Raw genomic sequence first — 21,621 nt, forward strand, 5'->3', positions numbered from 1 at the left:
CTCCAAATCTAGGACCAAGTAGACAAAAAATACCCTGATAGAATTGTTTACAAATTTCCCCAATAGGATCTCTTCTATGAGCAAAATGAATCAGCTTTTTGTGCATAGCATTTGGATGTCTCAAGAGGTCAGCTTCCTTCTAGATCTCTTAATGACTCCTGTTCTAGCTCTGTTGTAGGAGCAAAGGTTTGGGGGTGGGGGAACTATTTACTTGTAAAACAATTATCTAAAAGGGCTCTTACATTCCAACATTTTATAATCCCTGTGAGGTTTTTAGGTAAAAATTGTGGTGCATATACAAGGTAAGAAAGCAGTCACCCCCATTTCTATAGCAACACACCCTGTGATAAGGCTTAGAAGACTTATAAAACCGGAAATACAAATTAGGTTGTACTTATGTAAGTTTGCATTTTAAGCTCTGGCTCTAATGTACATGGTAATTTTAAGTAACAAAATCATTCTGGAGCATTCTCCATCCACAAAAAGTATGCATTTAGTCAGATTAACCAGTGACATGAGTAGTCACAAGAACCCTCGGAATCAGAGGAAGAGTTATGTGCGGATCCTAGAGATATTACTGGACAGGATCATGTGACTTAATATATTCCCTTAGGGAGAAGGCAACTCTTCATCCTCTCCCCAAGTCAAATTGTTCAAACGAGGGAAGAAATTTTGGGGGGGAAGGAGGAAGAAGAACCACCCATTTCTTCAAAGTCCAGGGTCCTTGCTATTTCTGCTTCTCTTTAACCTTGATTTTCAGGACTCAGTGTGCCCTTTTTTATCTTCTCAAGACAAGCCAAATCCCTCTGGGTTTGTTTTTTGTTGTTACTGTTTTTGAAGAGTTCCTTGTTTCATGGAGTACGTCAGCAGATGTCCCCTAGGTAGGGAAAGCTTGTGTAGCAAGAACTAAGACGTCTCACTGGTCCAGAATGCAATAGTCCCAAGCCTGTTGTGGCTAAGTGAAGCATATGTAAAAGCCAAAACACGTTGGGCTAGACTTAAACAGTAGTCATCAGCTCCCTCAGAGGCAGCCAACAACTTTTGAGATTCCCTTAGCTTGGTGTCCCAGGTTTCAAGAAGAGGCAGCTGAAGACTTCAGGAATCCCCACTGTTTTGTTTTTTATGGTGCAAGGGAATCACAAACACAGAGATATCATCATAAGATACCAGCACTTTCCCAGTTGAGCTCTGTTCCCAGGTGCTTTGCTCTCTGCCCTGGGTCCTGTGGATCAACAATTTGGCCAGTTCTGAGAACCTGAGGAAGGGAGGACACCGGGGAATCAGTCTACTTTGGGGCTGGGGAATATCCTTCATCCTAATAGACTAACTTCCAATCTTTATAGTGCTTTCCTTAAAACAGCCCAGATAGGCAAAAGATAGCTTAGTCAAGTGGTTTGCCTATATGCTGTTCCATATTTGATTTTGTCAACTCTTTTTGCCCATCTTTTTTTTTTTTAAACCCTTACCTTCTGTCTAGGAGTCAATACTGTGTATTGGTTCTAAGGCAGAAGAGTGGTAAGGGCTAGGCAATGGGGGTCAAGTGACTTGCCCAGGGTCACACAGCTGGGAAGTGTCTGAGGTCAAATTTGAACCTAGGACCTCCCATCTCTAGGCCTGGCTCTCAATCTACTGAACTACACAGCTGCCCCCTTTCCCTTTCTTTTTAACTTACATTCTGATACATTCTGCCCTAATTCCTCACCCTCTGAATCTCTTGAGTTGGTAGAGATAATATTGAAATTTCAGTCATATGTGTTCCTACGAAAAGTTACATTTCTCATAATGAAGTTCTTTGATTATGGAACAACCATCATGACTGTGAGGTAAGCAATACCAATATATACTCAACAAAACAATTTCAGATACAGTTCACACAGCTAGTGTCAGAACTAGAGTTGGGAGTCAAATCTTCAGATCTCAAGTACTTCCCTCTCTGAAGTATAAGTGGTTAGGAATGAGCAGCCTGGTTCCAATTCTTTCCATTATCCTGCTTGCCCCAGATTAGAATTACCTGTTAGAGTCATGTCTGTTGTCTTGGAGGAAGGTACGAGTTAACTGGGCTACTTGTTCATTAGACAGGACATCCCAGAGCCCATCAGTGGCCATGATGATCACATCATTCTCCTGAGTCTCTTCTTGTTCCAGATCTATTACAGTGACCTGTGGTCAGAGCCAATGGATCTTCAGTATTCCATCCCCAAACCACCAGAGCTGTACTTGGCAACCAAACCCAGCTACCTTGTTGTCTGTGCTGGGGAGAGTCCATTAGAATTAAAAAACTTCAGAAGGGGAAGGGACCTTGAAACCTAACATTCTGCTTTTATTTTTATTTTATTTTTTTTAAACCCTTACCTTCTGTCTTGGAATCAATACTGTGTATTGGTTCCAAGGCAGAAGAGTGGTAAGGGCTAGGCAATGAGGGTCAAGTGACTTGCCCAGGCTTACACAGCTAGGGAGTGTCTTGAGGCTCGATTTAAACTAGGACCTCCCTCTAGGCCTGGCTCTCAATCCACTGAGCCACCCAGCTGCCCCCAACATTCTGCTTTTAAAGAAGGGAAGGCTCAAAGGCAGAGGAAGGAGGTTATCTTAGGTTATACCAGGAGTCAGACCTGCTTCCCTGCCCAGTGTTCTTATATCTAGGAAGGTGGCATGATAAGGGTGGAAAGTCAAAGGATCTTTTGCCTCTAATGGCTGTGTGATCTTAGACAAGCTATTCAACCTCTGTGCCTTCATTTCTTCAATTGTAAAATGAAGGGGTTTGATGTGATTGGCCCCAGGCCTCTTTCAGCACCAAGTCTGTGATTCTATGCTCCCCAAGGACCTTAGGAAGAGAAGGGGTTCAGGTGGCAGAGTAGAAAGGTAGTGTCCAGTAAAGATTAATCAGTATTTCAACACTTCAGGGATCTATAATTGTGCTAATGTGGGCACTCCACTACTGCCAATCACTATCCCTCTTAACAAGCCTCTTTCAGACCTAGATGGGTCTTTGAAAAGAGAGTCTCCAAACTTACACTTGGGATATTCGGAACCTGGGCAGGTTCTGGCCATGAGAACCTAAGGTTACCTCTACCATTAAGAGGAGGGATCGGGGAAGGCTTTCTTCGGGATGGGCAGTGTAAGTTTTGGATCTGCCCATGGCTCTGAATCTAAAGCCTGATGAGCCCCTTTACCTCAGGGATGGAGAGAAGAAAAGGCTTGATGTCGATATCGGAGTCCAGAACCTTCAGCTGATGGTCTCCCAGGCCTCTGGACACCGCCAGAGTGCCCAACAAACGAGCCTAGTTGGGTGCAGAGGATAGGGATACATCAGATGCAGCCAGTAGTGATCACCTGGTGTGTGCGTGTCAGTAATCCCTCCCCAATAGAATGGAAAACTAGGCAGCTGCAGACTGGGGAATAGCAAAGCTCATCCTGCAAGATTACTTCGGCAGGGCTCTGTATTGGGTTCTTTAGGGAATCCCTGCACTATGGAATTCCCATTTGGGAAGAGGGCACTGCCCACATCCCCCCTCCCCCCATCCACCAATCAAGGTTGTTAATGCCTCTTAGACGTTGATTAAAGGGGGCATCAAACACGGGTGGGATAAAACAAAACTAAGGTGGGAACATGGGAGAATCACTGACCTGCTTGCCCTGTCCAATAACCAGTGGGTATTTGAGGTCTGATTTCTCCACTTGTTTGTAGCCCCTGAGAGAAAGACAGGGTCTTGGGCCTTCCAGAAGCCTCCATGGTCAGGGCCCTGGGCAAACCTCCCTGGTTGGGAGGGAGAGGGAAGAAATGACTCCCCTCGTGTACTTACCAGCCATTCATGTTGTAGTCTCGAAATAGCACCTTCTGGCCTAAGTCTTCACCTTTCAGGCGTCGAGGAAACTCCAGCCTGGTAAACTCATTTGCCAGAAGCCTGGGATCAATGAAGGCCTGAAGGGCCACAGCAAGCTCAAGGTGGGGGACCCTTATTTCCCAGGCTCTACTCTGACCCCAAAGGTGCCTCTCCCCAAAATACTACCACCTCTGCTAGAATCAGGAATGTGAATCATCTTGGCTTCTGCGGTCTCCCTAAACCCACCACCTACCAGGGGCTTACCAAATGCTGGATTCTCCGTCTCTCTGTCTCAGGGGTAAACTCAGAACTCACAGCTTTCATGCCCTCTTTCTGCACAAGTATGGCCCTGGGAAAGTGGTGGTGCAAATCAGTCCCACTGGAGGCTGTCTGAACCTCACCCCCTTTCAGCTGGACTCCAGAAGGATCACCTACCTCCAATGATTGTATGTCTTAAATGGGCATGTTAAAAGTTCAGCTCTTTTCAGATCTGCCAAGTATTTACCTGGGTGACCTTGGGCAAGCTACTTAAGCAATCTAGGCCTCAGTTTCTTCATCTGTAAAATCTCTTCTGATGTTCTAATTCTCTAAAACCAGGGATCCCTCTGATCATTGCTTCCCTACTCGATCCTTCTCCAATCTCCTTTTTTCTCTTTATTCTTTCCCATTGCCATTCCCTTGCTCACCTAGAATGGCATGGCCTCTTGTCTGGCTAACCTGAGCTCTATTTGAATTAACTGGAAGGAAATCTCCAAACCCAATCCTCTTCTTTTACAGAAAATGGGCCCAGAAAGAGCAAATAGTTTGGCCAGTGTCACCCAGCAAGTCACAAGCCAAGGAGCTAGGACTAGAACCAGGTGTCAGGACTCTTTCACCTGTTCCTAAGCCACCCTAGATGAGGGAGTGCAGCGGAGCGAAGAAGATGCAGATAAGTTCTTAAGGCTTTGCCTCTGGAATCTAGTCAGTGCAGATAAGACAGGCAGAGCCACAAAAGTATATGAAAAGGACGTACGTGTACAGAGTGTGAGTTCAATAGGAGGGAATTTTCTGGACTAGAACCTGAATGTCCTGAATTGAGTCCTTGGCCCTTTCTTTTTTTTTAACCCTTACCTTCTGTCTTGGTGTCAATACTGTGTATTGGCTCCAAGGCAGAAGAGTGGTAAGGGCTAGGCAATGGGGGTCAAGTGACTTGCCCAGGGTCACACAGCTGGGAAGTGGCTGAGGCTGGATTTGAACCTAGGACCTTCCATCTCTAGGCCTGGCTCTCCATCCACTGAGCTACCCAGCTGCCCCCTTGGCCCTTTCTACCGTGGTGTTATTACCAGTAATTTACTATAATAAGAAGCACTGAGTACTCGTTCATTAATATTGTTTTTTTTCTATTCGATACTATTCAGTAGTATTATGATTCAGTGTTCTATATGAAGCTATTAATAACACGTTGCTCTATTACTGAAAGGTCTACAAGGAAAGCACTTCTTTACAGCACCAGAACTCCGTAGGGAGTAGAGAATTGTCAGTCATTTTCTAGAAGAGGTAGCTGAGGCTTACTTGTCACCTGCACAAGTCAGCACGTGTTAGAACCAGGATTTGATACCAGGTCTCCTGGCTCCAAGGGTTCTTTACTATACGCAGTCACAGCTCCAATGCTCCCAGGCCACAGTGCTAGTCCCGCCCCCTCACCTTTGTACATGTTTCTTTCACATACATGTCTGGTTCTTTTTTTGACGTAGAGCTGTCTCTGTGACTTATTTGCCCTGACTAGCCAGCTCGGGAGTTCTGTTAAGGCAAGGATGTGGATGTTGTCTCCCGGGTTAGCCTATGGTGGAATCCATGAATCTCTACAATCATTTAGTCAAATCCTTTTGTTTTACAGAGCAGGAAACTAGACACTCAGCAAGGGAAGGGTCTTGTAAGCCCACCCCTAACCCTCCTTTAACCGGCATCTCAGATGCAGTCCGTTCTGGTTCACCTGCTATCCCCAGCATTGGCAACATATAGCTTCCCCTCCAGGTAGAGGATGATCAGAGCTGTGCAGCCCCCAGACTGGCCAGTGGCTGTCATCTCGTGCCCAATCACTGTGTCCTGTTGGCATAAATCCCAGCCCCCCCCAACCCCAGACTTATCAGGCGACTGCCCCAGGAATGGAGACCCAGCTTAAGCCCCCTGGAAACCCCAGGAGCAGGCACCTCCGCCCCCTCCCTCCCACTACAGTAGCACCCCTCCCTGTCCTGGTGACCCTCTAATCAACTCTCCATTATCCACCAAAGGAAGGATTTCTTTATAGATGATTCATTCTCTCCCAGGGCACATAATGTCCCTCCCTGGCACCAGCCCAGAGGTGTGTGCTCAGGCAGAGACTCACTCACACCATCCCACCTTCCCCTCTGGATACTCCCTTCCCAGACTCACACATTCCTGGAAAGCCTCCTCTATGGCTCCAATCACCAGATCTTGTGCCCGGATTCCCTTCTCCTCCACAAACAGGGGGTCACTGGGGCAGATGCGGCAGCCACTGAGGTGCATAGGGGGTTGGGGGGCCAAGATGCCCCCCACTACATCTTCCAGCTTTCTCCGCAAGCAGCTATGCAAGACGTTGGAGGCAATGACTGCAGCAGTAGGTCCCCCATGGCCATCAAACAGTGCCCAGTAGCATCCAGTAACATACTGTGCCAGGAAGGCAGATGCTAAGTTAGGGAAGTCATTTCCCAGCAGCTTAGGTCCTTCCCTAACTTTGTACATTTGGTGTCAGGGTTCTGCTCTGAGACCCCTGATCATACATGTGGACAAGGACCTAACCTCCCAGAAATGGGCCTGCCCAGTCCCAGACCCCAGTCTGGCCCCTCACCTCCTCCTGGCATAGGATCATCCATTCCTGGTCTTCACTGTCCCCAAATTCCCTATGCTTGATGGACAGCTGACCACATGCTGCCTGGTCTTCGTTGAACTCGGACTTCTCTGCATTAATAACCCTGCAGCCACAGAATTATGATCCAGGCCTCACTCCAAGAAGTGTCTCCCAGAGAGGCTACAGGCCCATTGGAGTTGAGGGGTCCCCCTCCCCATGCTGAATCCACAAGTATGGATTTCCTGGACAAAGGGCTCCATCAGCTAGATCAACCAATCTATTTTTTTTTTCATTCAGTCCCACACAGCCAAAAAGGGAAAAATAGGGCACCAAGAATATAATGGTATCATGATTCAGTCTCAGTTGCTTCAGCACTTTTAAGGTTTACAAAAGCACCTTTCTTACGATAGACCCCGTGAAGTAGGTAGTGCCAGTATCATTTATCCCCACTTGGCTACCTTGGTCTTTATGTTGATGTTTCCCTCTCCCTCATATGTAGGATATCTATGGTTACCAGGTCAAGTCCATATCGACATCTCTCCCAATTCTATCTGTGGTCTTCTCGCCCTCTGCCCAATATAGGCTTTCATTACCCCCTCCCAACCCTAAGAGCCCCATTTACACATCTTCCTCTCTACCCTCTCACCCTTCTGATTCAGTTTTCATTATCAGTGCTAGAATAATCTTTTCCCCCTTTGTTGACTTGGATAGGTTATTACTCTTATGCTCTAAAATCTTCAGAGTTTTCCCCTACTGATTCCTCATTACTGATTGGGCACATACCCCAAGGAGGTCAAAATCACAAACAAAGGCCCAATACATGCCTGAATTTTTTGAGCAACAGAAGGCAGGAAAAAAACCCTAGAAACAAAGTGGATTCAAATGGATTAGAGTGGCTGAAAATGGTATGTAAATGTTCAGTTGTGTCTAATTCTTCCTGAAGTCATTTGGAGTTTTCTTGGCAGAGATACTGGCATGGTCTGCCATTTCCTTCTCCAGTTCATTTTACAGTTAAAGGAAACTGAGGCAAACAGGATTCAGAGACTTGCCCAGGGTCACACAGCTAGTAAGTGTCTGAAACTGAAACTAAACTCAGGTCTTCCTGACTCTAGACCTGGCACTATATTCACTGTGCTACCTAGCTGTGTAGTAAAAATAACAAATATAAGGATTTCAGAGAAACTGGGGAAGATCTAGATGAAATGATAGTGAAATCATTAGAACCCAGAGAATAATACCCAATAAAACAAATTCACTTAAAAAAGAGATTAAGCTCTAAGTATTAGAAAGACCACCAAGAAAGATCCTTGATACCTGATAAGAAACTAACTTCCCCTAACTTCCTCTGTAGCAAGAGAGGCCAGAGCCTCCAAGGGCAGAGCTTGCATAGGAGGTCAGGTTCAACCACTCTATCAGATAAGTTTTGCGGAATTGGTTTTCGTGGTTACAAGGGAGGTTCTATCTGGAGGGGTTGGGGTGGGAGTGTAAATGGTGGTGATGTAAAGACAAAAAAATCAATAAATCTATCTTTAAAAATGTTTCCTTTGCTCCCTCCTCCTCTAATTGGCATTCAAGCTCCTCCAGGTCAATCTTTATTTAATAATAGCCTTCTTTACACAATTTAGGTTTTCACCAAATTAGAGGTGGTCCTCAGAGACCCAATGTCCTCTCTTCCAAATTTTTCATTTGGTTCCAAGGCAGAAGAGTGGTAAGGGCTGGACAATGGGGGTCAAGTGACTTGCCCAGGGTCACACAGCTAGGAAGCGTCTGGGGCCAGATTTGAACCTGGGACCTCCCTTTCTAGGCCTGGCTCTCAATCCACTGAGCCACCCAGCTGGCCCCATGTACACATTCTTAAAACCCAGCTCAAAGGCCATCCTTCCCAAGAAGTCTTCTCAGATCCTCCTTTCTAGAAAAGCCCTTCCTCCTTCAGACCTCAAATAGCATTTTGCTTGGAATTCTCTGCCCTAATATTTTTATAATTATCTATATTGACATCTTGACAGGAGGGCAAGAATCCTCTCCGTCTGTACTCTGCCTCCTTGGGGCGGGGAGGGTGGGCTTCAAGTATATTTGTGCATTGATTTTGTGCTTTACAAGTTGTGGCAAGTTTCTGTCCCGAAATCTCGGCTCGAACTCCAGGGAGCCTATCACGTGACTTGGCCGAGCTCCGTCAGTTTGAAACTCCTCCCACCTTCCTCTCCCGACTTCAGGTCCGAGGCTCTTTCCACACTCTAATAACGCGTAACCAGCTCTTACCCACAGCCAGTCCTACGCACAGATTCGAAGGTTCTCTCCTAGGCTACCTCGCCCGCAATTACACCGAAAGCGGAACTGTTCCGCTCCAGGCAGCTCCGGCTCACACTGCCACCCACCCACACCTTCCCCTGCAAGACAGTCAAACCCACACCTGAGCCTCAAACCGCAGTCTCCACCTGGCAAATGCTGTTTTCTCCTCGGGAGTCTTTGCCTCTGTTCAGCCTCCGTTCCAGATATCCCGATAGCCCGATTCCCGTGTTAAAGAGGGGCTCCTGTTCCCCAGGGCCATCCCCCTCGGCTCCCTCCCCCGCAGAGGGGCCCGCATCTTCCCTTCCCCGCTAACTTCCGTTCTTTGCCTCACCCGAAACAAGCGCTCCCGTCCGGGTGTCCCGAGTCAGCCCTTGCACTGCCTGGGCCGCCCTCATCCCCCTGCCGGAGCGGCAGAAGGGAGGAGGCTGAAGTCTAGAAAGGATGTGCTGAGAGGAAGGAGAGGAAAGGGGCTCCGAGGCGGGGGGGAGGGGAGCAGGATTTCGAGTTTGGAGAAAAGATCGAGAGGGCAGCGGGGGTGGGGGGCGGGGGGGAGAGGCCGGGGCTTGGGGAGACGTCGGAGGGGGACGATCGCTTACTTACTCAGCGTAACCCGCGTTCCAAGGCAGAGGCCGGTCTGGGGCAGGACAGTAGACTGGCCTCGGACGGATCTGAGCATCGAGGTAAGGGTCAGGCCGGGGAGGCGGACCGACGCCCCGCAGGAACTTGGGCCGCCGGTAGGGGAACGGACCGGCGGGCCGGGCTCGGCCACAGGCTTGGGGTCCCACGGTGTCGCCTGGGCCGGTGCCCCATACCCTTGGCTCGGATTGGCCCCGGCCCCAGGAGGGTGCCCGGTGCAGGAAACGGCGCCGGAACCATTCTGCGGACATGGGCGCAGAGGCAGGGGACTGCCCCCGCGGGGCCCTCATCCACCGCCTAGTCGAGGCTCCCGCGGACCCACTGTCCAGCGGGTCACTCCTGCCAGGACCCTGGCCCTTCGGGATCTCCGACACTTCACTCGGGGAAGATGCGAAGCGGGTGCCTCCAGCTGATCAGCCCCCGGCCTCCGGAGCCGCGAGCAAGGAGTTCGGGGGCACAAGGAAGGGCGGGGCGAAGAGGGGAGGAGAGATGGGGGAGAGGCGGAGGAACGGGAGCGGGGCAGGCTAGCAGGACAGGGGGGGGGGGAGGAGGAGGAGGCACCCACACTGGAGCTTGGTCTCCTTCTTGCAGGCCACCCTCGGCATACTGAAAGAAGCCCTAGCTGTGGACACGGGTCGTGAGTTCGAGCCCCAGCGAGGCTGCTTATCGCTGTACGATCTTGGAAAAACTATGGGCCGTTTTTCATCCATAACAAAAATCTCTTGTTTCCCAAGTGTGGGCTGGGGCTCCTTCTTTCCCTAAGAATATGGACATGGCTTCATTTCCAGCCCGGTAATTGTGGGTAGATGGAACCTGCAGAAACGAAAACGCGTCTGAGACCCACCAGCCTAGAAAGTACATCAGGAACGCTGTAGAGAGATCATTTGCTAACATTGTCTCCTGCCAGGCACTGGGAAAAGAGTTTGAGGATGAGGCAGTAAATAGAGTACTGGGCTTGGAATTAGAGAAATCCGGAATTGGAACCCGGCCCAGACCCTTAATGGCTGTGGGACCCATTTGCCCGACAATAACATGGACAGAATGATCCCACCAGCTTTCTCAGCGTCTGGGGAGGACCCCAACATTCTCATATTTTTAAAGGCCAAGCTTAAAGGTTCCTAGTTATTATGATGATGAAATAGGGCCCTGGCTTGGAGAAGCTGCCTGCCTTTTGGACTTCCCTGGCTTCACCAAGCTGGGACTGGGGGTACCTTGTCTTCCCACCACTTTTTGTATCTTTTATTTCAGTTGTTTTCCTCCTTTAGCTTGTAAGCTTAGGGCAAGATTTGTAGTTCCTTTTTTTTTTTTCAGTTTGTGTCCCTAGCTCTTGGGCAGCTAAAATAGAGTGTGAGGCCTAGAGCCAGAAAGACTCCTCTCTGGAGTTTAAAACTGGCCTCAGATACTTACTAGCTAGAAGACCCTGCACAGGTCACTTAACCCTGTTGCCTCAGTTTGCTTATCTGTGAAATGGGTTGGAGAAGAATATGGGAAAACCATACCATGTTCTTGAATAAGAAAACCCCAAATGAGGTCACAAAGAGTCAGACACAAATGAAAATGACTGAACACAATCCCTAGCTCTTCATATAGTGCCTGGCACCTAGTAGGTGCTCAAATAAATGTTTGCTGGCTGTTGACTATTGATTCCAGAAGGCAGAACAAGGGACAAGGCTTTATGAAAGTTGGAAAGAGGTAAACTTGTAACCAATGATTAGAAATATCTAACAGTGAAATAAGCCATTAGGGAAAGTGGTGGTTTTCCTTTTCTGGGTTCTGTTAATAGTGGATAAACATTTATTAAGTGCCTACTATGTGTCAGACAGGTGATACAGTGGGTAGAGCACTGAGCTTGAAGTCAAGAAGATGATTTAAAATCTGGCCTCAGATACTCATTAGCTGTGTGATCCTGGTCAAGTCACTTAACCCCTAATTTGCTTCAGTTCCTCTACTATAAAATGGGGACACACTGGAGAAGGAAATGGGAAACTATTCCAGTATCTTTGTCAAGAAAACACCATGGGGGGCAGCTGGGTAGCTCAGTGGATTGAGAGCCAGGGCTAGAGATGGGAAGTCCTAGGTTCAAATCTGGCCTCGGACACTTCCCAGCTGTGTGACCCTGGGCAAGTCACTTGACCCCATTGCCTAGCCCTTACCACTCTTCTGCCTTGGAGCCAATACACAGTATTGATTCTAAGATGGAAGGTAAGGGTTTAAAAAAAAAAGAAAGAAAACACCATGGACTTCTGAGAAAGAACGCTATCCACCTTCAGAAGAACTGTGGGAGCAGAAACACAGAAGAAAAACAACTGCTTGATCACATGGGTCCATGGGGATATGATTGGGGACGTAGGCTCTAAAAGATTGCTCTAGTGCATAGAAATAGGTCTTGATCAATGACACATGTAAAACCCAGTGGAACTGCTTGTTGGCTATAGGAGGGAGGTGGGAGGAGAGGAGGGAAAGAACATGAATCATGTAACCAAGGGAAAATATTCTAAATGCATTAAATAAGTAAACTAAAAAAAAAGAAAACCTCTACGACCAGTCAGTAGGGTCTGAGTGGCCTGAATAACAATAAGTGTTCTTATTATGGGATACAATAAAATGGGGGAAACCAATACACAAAAATAAAAGTCTGAAAGGGAGGTAAAGATAGTGAAAGGTAGTGAAATCTAAAAGGAATGCAGCTGAGGTGGGCTGGCGGTAATGAGGGAAAGAAAGTCCAGTGTCCCCTCCCTACATGGAGGCTGAAGAATTCACTATTCCACTCTCCAATCAAAGGGGGAAAAGGCACTTTCTCAGTGCTGATTCTTGCTAGATTGTGCAAGGATGATAGGATTTCCCAATGAAAAAGTTTGGAGAGAGGAAGGGGAGGCATATGGAGAAATCAAGAAGGCTAAAATGAATGTAGCCAGGTAGGAAATGAGGAAACTTCAATTAAATGAGGTCTTCCATTAAAGCCCATATAATCCCTTGCAAGACATATATTCACACTAACCTGAATTTCCAATGGATCTATATTACAGTAATCATTTATATCCAGGATAGCTTTGTAAAGGTGTGGCTGGATGTTACAAATTCTCTAGAAATTAAAGTTGATTCGTTATGTATATGTATGTAAAAGACATATGTCTTAAGGGAGATTTTTTTTGTTTGTTTAGTTGTGGGTTTAACCAGTTCAGAGGCCTCCTGAAACTGGGATTCTGGGAGGGCCAGGCTCCAAATTCTATGGGAGGATGGGTGTGGTGTCTTTGTATTGGTCCCTGAGTTTGTGCCCTCCAAGCCATTCATTCAGCAAATGCCTATCATTCATTGGCATAAGGGGGAAGGAGTCTGCAGAGTCTGCAATATGGCAGGGGAATATACAGAACCCCAAAGATGGCATCCTCGGGTGGCTTCCTGAAGAAACTGGCCTTTGAGATGGAGCTGGAAAAGAGTAGATGAGGTTTGGAAGGAGAAAATTCCAGGCATAGTAAAGAGCAAACAAAAACATGGAGTGTGTGAGATCCTGGGTTAGTGGCACCCTCCTTTATCCCAGTAATTACACAATTGGGGGGGGGTTCTTATCTCAAAGCACTTCTTTTAAGAAGGAGTAAGTCCCAGTGAAGGAGGAGATCTGGATGGGTGAAGAGTAGGGGGGTACCTGGAAAGGTCACTTCTTTGGAATTATCTGGTTCTGACTTTGCATGCCATGACATCTTTATAGCCAGGATGTCCTTCCTGTTGTCTAAACCAAGTCTTCCTTCCATATTTCCTACACCCATTTCTTTTCCTTTGGCTTCAGTAGAGGCCAAAGACTTTCCCAGTCCTTAACAGCTTAACTTCTCCCCTTTTTGGGGGTGACATATGAATGTTTTCTTCCTCCTGGAGTGGAGGCGTCTGTGGTGAATCTGCAGTGGGCCTGGGACAACTTAGGGGAGTTAAGGGCTTGGCTTTCATTCTCTCTGTCCATCAGGATGGGAGCTCACAGGCAGGGTCAGGGACCTCAGAGCACCAAGGTTCCTGTGTTTCATGAAAAGGGGAAGATGGAGGGGAAACTTTAGGACAGGGTTTCCTCCTTGATGCCCTGACTGTTTACGCAAGGGCTTCAGAGTACAGCCAGTACCCTGAGATCACCGCTTCTGCCTGCTTACCTTCATCTAACCTATGGTGACCAAGTATGACCTTCCTGTGGCATCATTTCCCTCTGCTCAGGAGCTCCTTGAGGGTAAGGAACTTGGGTTCTATTTGGTCTTTGAACCCTCAGCACCTTTCTCACAGTAGCACCCCAATCAACCTTTGCTGAACCTAATGATCCCTCTCTTCTTCCTTCACCCCATCTAAAATAACTGGTCTGTAGGGTCCTTCCCTTATGGATCCATTGTGATACTCCATCATGGCAGAGTATGGAGTTTGTAATACCTAATTTATGAAAGAAAGGAAAGAAAGAAAGAAAAAGAAGGAAGAAGGAAAGAAAAGAAATAAGTATTACTTTCTTATTACACATAATACTTTAAAGAATGTAAGTATCTAATACTTAGATAAAAGTAGTGCCTTTCCCCCCTTCCCCTACAGACTGGCCTAAAAATCCACTCTAAGATCACATTTCCCTCCTTTGGGAGCAGTTAGCCCTTCTCAGGGGTTACCTCCAGAGTTCTCACACTTGGCAGAGCTCAAGTGGCTTTTCTCTGGTCACCTGTTCTTGGCCTCTCACTCTCCTAAGATTGTTTACTTTTTAAAGGAAGAAGGAAAATCAAAACCAAGGAGTTTCAAATGTTGAGATTTCAAAAAAGAGGACCAGGGAGGCCTGGGAAGGGATCCAGGTGGAACGGGTGACCGGAGTCTTGGAAATCACAGACACAGTTGTGCCCAACAATGCCCTAGAGCAGAGCTACCTGCAAACAGTAATAAAGACTTTTTAAGTGAGACCCTTTACAGGCGTAGTCTCAGGAATCCTATACAGTCTTCAAAATTATGGAGGATCCCCACCTATCCATCCAAAAAAAATTTACTAAGTCCTTTACTTCTTTCATGTCCTGGGTTCCTCATAATAGCTCTGGGAGGGAAAAAGATCAGGGCAGAAATTATTACTGATTCCATACTTATTTTATTTTATTTGTAATCAATACAGTGTATTGGTTCAAAAGGAGAAGAGTAGTAAGAACTCTGTAGTGGGGGTTAAGGGATTTGCCTAGGGCCTGAGGTCAAATTTGAACTCAAGACCTCCCATCTTTAAGCCTGACTCTCAACTCATAGAGCTATGGTTATTATTCCCATTTTACAGATGAGAAAACAGATTCAAGAGATATTAAGTGACTGGCCCAGGGTCACATAGCTAGGAAGTATCCAAGGTCAAATTTGAACCTAGGATATCCCATCTCTAGGCCTGGCTGTCAATCTGCCCTTATTTTTAAAGAGGTAGAAACTGAGAATCCTGGACAGGTAGACAGAAGATTTAGGCTCTCATCCCAGCTACCTAGACTTGCTGGGTGACCTTGGGGAACTTGTTTTTCCTCTTTAGGTATCAGTATACCCCTTTGTAATGGAAGGGGATTGAGACTAACACAAAGTGAAGGGATAAATCTAGGACAGTATTTACAGATCACAATTGAGTAAAGGGAAGTCAAGTGCTGGGCCAATGGAGAGCAGAGTGGGAAGCTGGGAGAAGGGAAGGGGAGGTCATTGGTGGATTTTAAAATAGTATATATACACATATATAATTTTAATTGATTGTATTATCATTCAAAGCTAAATTCACATTAAGTCATGTGATACATTGGGAAAATCATTGGATTTGAAATTAGGAGGTCAGGGTTCAAATTTCCACTAATTTGCCACAAATTTCACTTGTGTGACCTTATGGAATTTCGAAATTATTCTGGGCTCCAGTTTCCTCTCTGTAAAATAAGGGAACTGGACTGGATGACCTTTGAGGTCCCTTCCAGCTCTCCTTTTAGATATCAAAGTAATGGGTTAGAACTGAGGTGGATGGATGTTGTTATGCACCAAGGGAACTGGTTATAAATACCACAGTCCCTCCTTAGTGAAGTAAGGCAGATTGGGCCTCACCACACTAGGGGCAGAGCACAAACCAGTCTTCCAAAACTTCTTGGTGTAACAGTAACAGATTCATTGACTATCAAACGGTAACGAGGGAGGATTTAGAAACAAGGATACCCTGGTGTCTACATTCTATTACTTCCCTCTTTCCTCTAAGTCCATCACAAGATAGTCTTCAAGATCTTGATGCTCCCTTTCACTCCCTGCTTTTGGATTAGTATGCCCAAACCCTCTCTATGCTACCTGATGCTAGGATTCTCCCTTGTTGGTATATCTGGTTGTTAATAGTTTTCTCCAAATTGACTAAGGATGAACTCAAAAACAGGCTTGGATAGAAAAGCTCAGCAGTGAGCAGCAGCTCCTTCCTCTCAGGCTTCAGGACAGGAAGAGAGTGAAGTTGACTGTTGCACCTTCAGAACTCTCCCTCCTCTCTCTCCTGAATTCCAGAATCCTCTCTTCTAAGTTCCTAGTATGTGTTCATGCTAGCCTCTGCAAGCCAACTTTCAACAAACTTGCTCTCATTTCTATGATCCTATCTCTACTGTGTATGTGTGTGTATATATATATATAAACTTTACATTAAAAAGTATGTATATATGTATATTATTAAAATTACATTTAAAATTATGTATATTCACATATGCTATACATACATACATACATATATATATATACACACATAAAGCACATTTTATACACTTACACACTAGGCAGTTAGATGACTCAATTGATAAGAGTGCTAGGCCAGGAAACAGGAAGACCTGAGTTCAAATCCAGCCTCAGATACTTACTAGTTGTATGATCATGGGCAAGTCATATCACCTGTTTACCCCCATTTTCTCCAGTGATAAAATGAGGCCAATAGTAGCACCTATCTCTCAGGGTTGTTATGTTATATTTAAATTAATATCTTCAAGTTATTAATTACCATAAAGTTTATTAATAATCACTTGAGATAGAAAAGGTAGATAAGCATAGATTTAAAGTCTCTTCCTTACTCTAAGTTTGACCATGTGTAGCCCATCCTGCAGGAATCTCTGTCAGTTCCTCAAAGTGAGTGCCCCAAAAGATCCCTCTGGGCTCCAACCACGCCCCTTTTATTTAAGTTCTCAGTGGCAGAGCTGGCATGTGAAGAATGTGATGAACTGGGTTGGCAATCTAGGAGAAGGAGGGGATGAAATACTCTACACAGTTATAAAGATCAAATGAAATAGTATTTCTAAAACACTTAGATGAATAAGCCCATAAAATCACACTTAGCACATATTAAATGCTATCATATATAATACTACCCTTATATTATATATAGAATATGTACATTATTACCTGAAACTGATTGCAAGTTCCTTCTTGAAAAGAAAAGGGAGACATCTGGATCAAATATATCCAAAGTTCCTTCCAGGGCACACACTCTGGGTGCTGATGAATCACTAGCACAGCTGTCTCATGATGGCAGGTGGCAAAGCTACTTCCGCTTCTTGGGTTCCTTCTTGAAGAGGCCCCCCAAAGGGCCCTAAAGCCTCCAGCAGACTTCCACCTGGGGCCTGGGGTAGCAATTTGTCCTTTGGCCCCTGCCAGTACCTGCTAGGAGGGAGGAGGGAGGGGAGGCAGGGAGCCTGACTATACCTCTTCAAGGGGGAGTGCATGAAGGGGAAGAAAAGCAGACAGCATCAGGGGTACGATGAATAGAGCCTGGTGGTAGAGCTGGGTGACCTTAGGCAAAGTTTCTTTAGCTCCCTGAGACTCTCCTCATCTATAAAAAATGGATTTAAAGACAAGGTGACCCCTATGTCCAAATCAGCCCTGAGTTCATGATTTCTTCTTCTCACAGTACCTGAAATATAATTATATATATGATATATATTTATATATATACACACACTATTATTATATTATATATAGCACTATATTATATTTATTTATTTAATTATATAAATTTAAAACATATATTACATATAATTTTATAATTAATATAAAAATAAAATACATTTTATATATACACACACACAGGCAGATAGATGGAGCAGTGAATTGACTTGACCTGGAGTCAGGAAGACCGGAATTCAAATTTGATTTCATATACATATTGTCCGTGGGACCTGGGGCAGGTCACTTATCCCTATTTGCCTCAGTTTCCTCATTTGTAAAAAATGACCTGAAGAAGGAAATGGCAAGCTACTCCAGGATCTTTGCCAAGAAAACCCCAACAGGAATCAGACACCACTGAACAACAATTGAATATATACCCACATTTAGAATATTTTTCCATGGTTATATTATTCATGATTTTTCCCTCCCCTTCTCCTTCCCCCCACCTGGAGCCAACAAGTAGTTCCACTGGGTTTACATGTATCATTGTTCAAAACTTATTTCCATGTTATTCATAAAAAATAATATACTTTTTTTTAAACCCTTACCTTCTGTCTAGGAGTCAATATTGTGTATTGGTTCCAAGGCAGAAGAATGGTAAGGGCTAGGCAATGGGGGTCAAGTGACTTGCCCAGGGTCACACAGCTGGGAAGTGTCTGAGGCCAGATTTGAACCCAGGATCTCCCATCTCTAGGCCTGACTCTCAATCCACTGAGCTACCCAGCTGCCCCTCAAATAATATACTTTTATAAAAACTTGCCAACCCATTAGAATGTTAAATGACTTTTGAGTGGTGAATAGTTCATTTTTTTGATCCTTATATCCTGGGGATCTAGCACCCCTATCTGGGATACTAAATAAGTATTTTTTGAATGATTAATTTAACGTAAATATGGCTACAAAGGGAGGAGAAAATGTCAAAAGAGGAAGAAAATCATAGAATAAGAAAGAGGTCTAGAGTTTCTATACTGAGCCTACAATTCTGTACTGCTCAGACCACATCAGGAATATTGCTGGCACATTTTTTTAAATATAACTTTTATTTTATTATTATTTTAAAATATTTTTCCATGGCTACATGATTCGTGCTCTCTCCCTCTCCTCTTCCCTCCCCCCTCCTGGAGCTGACAAGCAATTCCACTGGGTTATACAAGTATTATCACTCAATACCTATTTCCATATCCCTCATTTTTGTAATAGAGTCATCTTTTAAAACCCAAACCCCAAGTCCTATACACTAGTCCCTCACTATATCGTGGTTCACTTATTGGGGCTTCGCTGATTTTTTTTAAACCTGAAATACAGTTTGGGTGTCCTAACTCCTATGAAAGAAATCTCAAAACTTACAAATGATAACCTTGACTACATACAGCCTGAATGTTGCTACCTAAGAACTACTGTAACGAAATTTGACTCAACTGAGAAATTGCAAACCTAAGGAATGCTTGAAAGCATTGGAGAATAGAGGATGAGACGAGAAAGAGATGCAACATTTCATGTTACACTCAGAAGGGTTGGAAAAGATTAAAGAGGAGAGAGGAAGGAGAATAGAGGATGAGAAAAGACTAAGGAGGAAGATAAGATACAGATGATGGGAAGAAGGAGATAGCATTGTGTTGAATCTCTATAAATTCTGAGTAAATTTTTTTTTTAAACCCTTACCTTCCGTTTTAGTATCAATCCTGTGTATTGGTTCCAAGGCAGAAGAGTGGTAAGGGCTAGGCAATGGGGGTCAAGTGACTTGCCCCGAGTCACAGCTGGGAAGTGCCTGAGGTTAGATTTGAACCCAGGACCTCCAGTCTCTAGGCCTGGCTCTCAACCCTTTGAGCCTCCCAGCTGCCCCTAATTCTGAGTAAATTTGAGCATTATTGTTCACTTTCTGAGAGTTCTGTCCAAACAGTGGTCCACTCTTTCTCTCTCCATGCATCCCCCTTCTCCCCAGGACACTGCTTCTTAGAGATCTCTCCTGACAGTACTCCATCACTATGTTCCCTGCCCGCCCCCCTTTCCCCTCTCCTCTGAATAAAGCCACATTAGCTCTGCCAGCATCTTATCAAGTTTTCTGTCTGCTCATTAGAGTGATTCTGGGGGTATGAACTGCCCCCCCCCCAATTCCACTCCACACAGTAGCAAACTCGATTACATTTGATCATCCCACAATGTTTCACTTTCTGTGTACACTGTTCTCCTGGTTCTGCTTATTTCACTCTGCTTCAGTTCTTGGAGGTCTTTCCAGTTCATAGAAATCCCTCCAGTTGATCATTCCTTTTAGCACAATAGTATTCCATCACCATCAGATACCACAATTTGTTCAGCCATTCCCCAATCAAGAGACACCCCTTCATTTTCTAATTTTTTGCCACCACAAAAAGCATAGTGTGCGGAGTGGAATTTTGGGGAGGCTCGTACCCCCCAGAAATCATTCTAATGAGCAGACAGAGACTTGATAAGATGCTGGCAGAGATGCTGCTTTATTTATGGCCAACAGGGAAGGGGAGGAAAAGGGATTCTGCCCACACAAGCAGCTTACTCGGGGCAAAAATATCCTCTCTTCTAGTTACAATCACAGACTTTTATAACAATCCTGACACAAGATTCTCCTCCTCCCCTCTGTGATGTTTACAGTCTTGAGCAGGTGGTTTTCAACATTATGTACCCCATAAGACCCCCATGATCAAGAAAAAATCATGACTATTATGGGATTCCCTGGCTGGGACCATAATGATACTTCTGAAACTCACTGTACTTTTCCTCCTTCAGCTTATCTTATAGTTTGGCTGTCTTCCCAGGGAACAGATCAACTCTTCTCAAGGTTTTTGAAAATATGTCAGGAAAACTAAAGTTTTATGGGGTGGGGGTGGGGGTGCAGTTTTAGTTTAAAGAATAGTAATACTAAAGGGTCTTGAAAATTGGGGTTACAACAAGCCAAATACTACTCTGAGAATTACACACTGAATCTCATCCCACACCTACAGCTATAAATATTTTTGTACAAAGAGATCCTTTCTCATTTTTTCAACCAGTGGTATTGTTGGATCATGGGGCGTGCACTCTTTTCAAACCCTTTGGGCACAATTCCAGATTGTCTTCCAAAATGGTTGGATCATTTCACAACTCCACCAGCAATGCATTAGTGTCTTGGTATTGTTGGTGTCACATTTTAAGACTTTGATAAGAGGGAGAGTGTCAAGAGAAGGGCGTCTAGAGTGTCTAGTAAAGAGCCTTGACCTACATTTTTTACTTTCATTTTTTACCTCCCAATTACTATTCTAAGGGTTAAAAATGGTTTGACTAAATTTATGAGTTATAAAAGGTGGTTGTGGTCGCCATTTATAAAATTTAAAGTTAAACTATGAGTCACTAGGCTATTTAGTAGCTTCATTTACAGCAAGATAGAGATATTAAAGTGGGAAATATAGGACAGAAGTAGAAAATATTGCCTAGCTAAAAATACCCTAAGTCCTAATGCTATGTCTCTAGACCTCAAATGCAAATCTGAATCTCACCAGTCTATGGGAGTGTCTCTAGTCAGGTGCTCCAAGACTGCCAAGAATCCCACCAGAGCTCACACTCCTGAGGCTAAGAGCCTCTAAGAAGAGACCAAGAATCTCACCAGAGCTCATGTTCCCAAAGCTAGGAGCTACCAAGAATCACACCAAGAATGAAGAATCTCTCTCAGGCTCCAGTTTATATGTAGTTTTCTCCACCCATCAATTATCCTAGTTACATCTCAGGAATCAATCACAGCCTTTCCAATTTGAGTAGCACTGCCCAGGTAGGAGTGGGGGCATTGCTTGTGGCCTGTTAGGGCTTGAACTTTCTTTGTTAGTGACTTACTAAGTGTTAAGTAGGAATACTTTAAGTTCTTGATTGATTAACTTAAAATAGACAAAGGGAATAAAAACTCCCTTTCACACTACTCAACCTCTTAGAATTTTTTTTACTTTATAATAATATTTTATTTTAGAAATTACATGTAATAACATTTTTTCCATGTAAATTTTCTGAAGTTATATGTTCCAAATTGTCTCCCTCTCATCCTTCTTTTCTTGCTTCTGAAGTTGGTAAGCAATTTGATCTGGATTATATATGTATTATCAGGCAAAACATATTTCCATG

The 21,621-nt window shown here is 44.8% G+C and overlaps 1 protein-coding gene across 2 annotated transcripts; it reads right to left on the reverse strand.

Moving 5' to 3' along the window:
• Positions 1–383: 383 nt before the first annotated feature.
• On the reverse strand, positions 384–10,115 carry PPM1M (protein phosphatase, Mg2+/Mn2+ dependent 1M). 2 transcript variants are annotated; one of them, XM_001380329.4, is made up of 10 exons: positions 9,559–10,115; positions 6,670–6,793; positions 6,234–6,488; positions 5,794–5,906; positions 4,086–4,170; positions 3,801–3,919; positions 3,625–3,688; positions 3,171–3,278; positions 2,012–2,160; positions 384–1,255 (listed from the first exon to the last, which is right to left on the reverse strand). In XM_001380329.4, exons 1-10 carry the CDS (start codon positions 9,882–9,884, stop codon positions 1,096–1,098), a joined length of 1,503 nt encoding a protein of 500 aa, XP_001380366.2. In that variant the 5' UTR covers positions 9,885–10,115; the 3' UTR covers positions 384–1,095. The 2 variants fall into 2 exon arrangements, with proteins under 2 accessions (XP_001380366.2, XP_007500572.1); XM_007500510.2 differs by lacking the exon at positions 6,670–6,793 and having other exon boundaries at positions 9,559–9,698.
• Positions 10,116–21,621: the final 11,506 nt, after the last annotated feature.

The sequence above is a fragment of the Monodelphis domestica genome, chromosome 7, assembly GCF_027887165.1.
Source record: "Monodelphis domestica isolate mMonDom1 chromosome 7, mMonDom1.pri, whole genome shotgun sequence".
In the NCBI taxonomy this organism is placed as follows: domain Eukaryota; kingdom Metazoa; phylum Chordata; class Mammalia; order Didelphimorphia; family Didelphidae; genus Monodelphis; species Monodelphis domestica.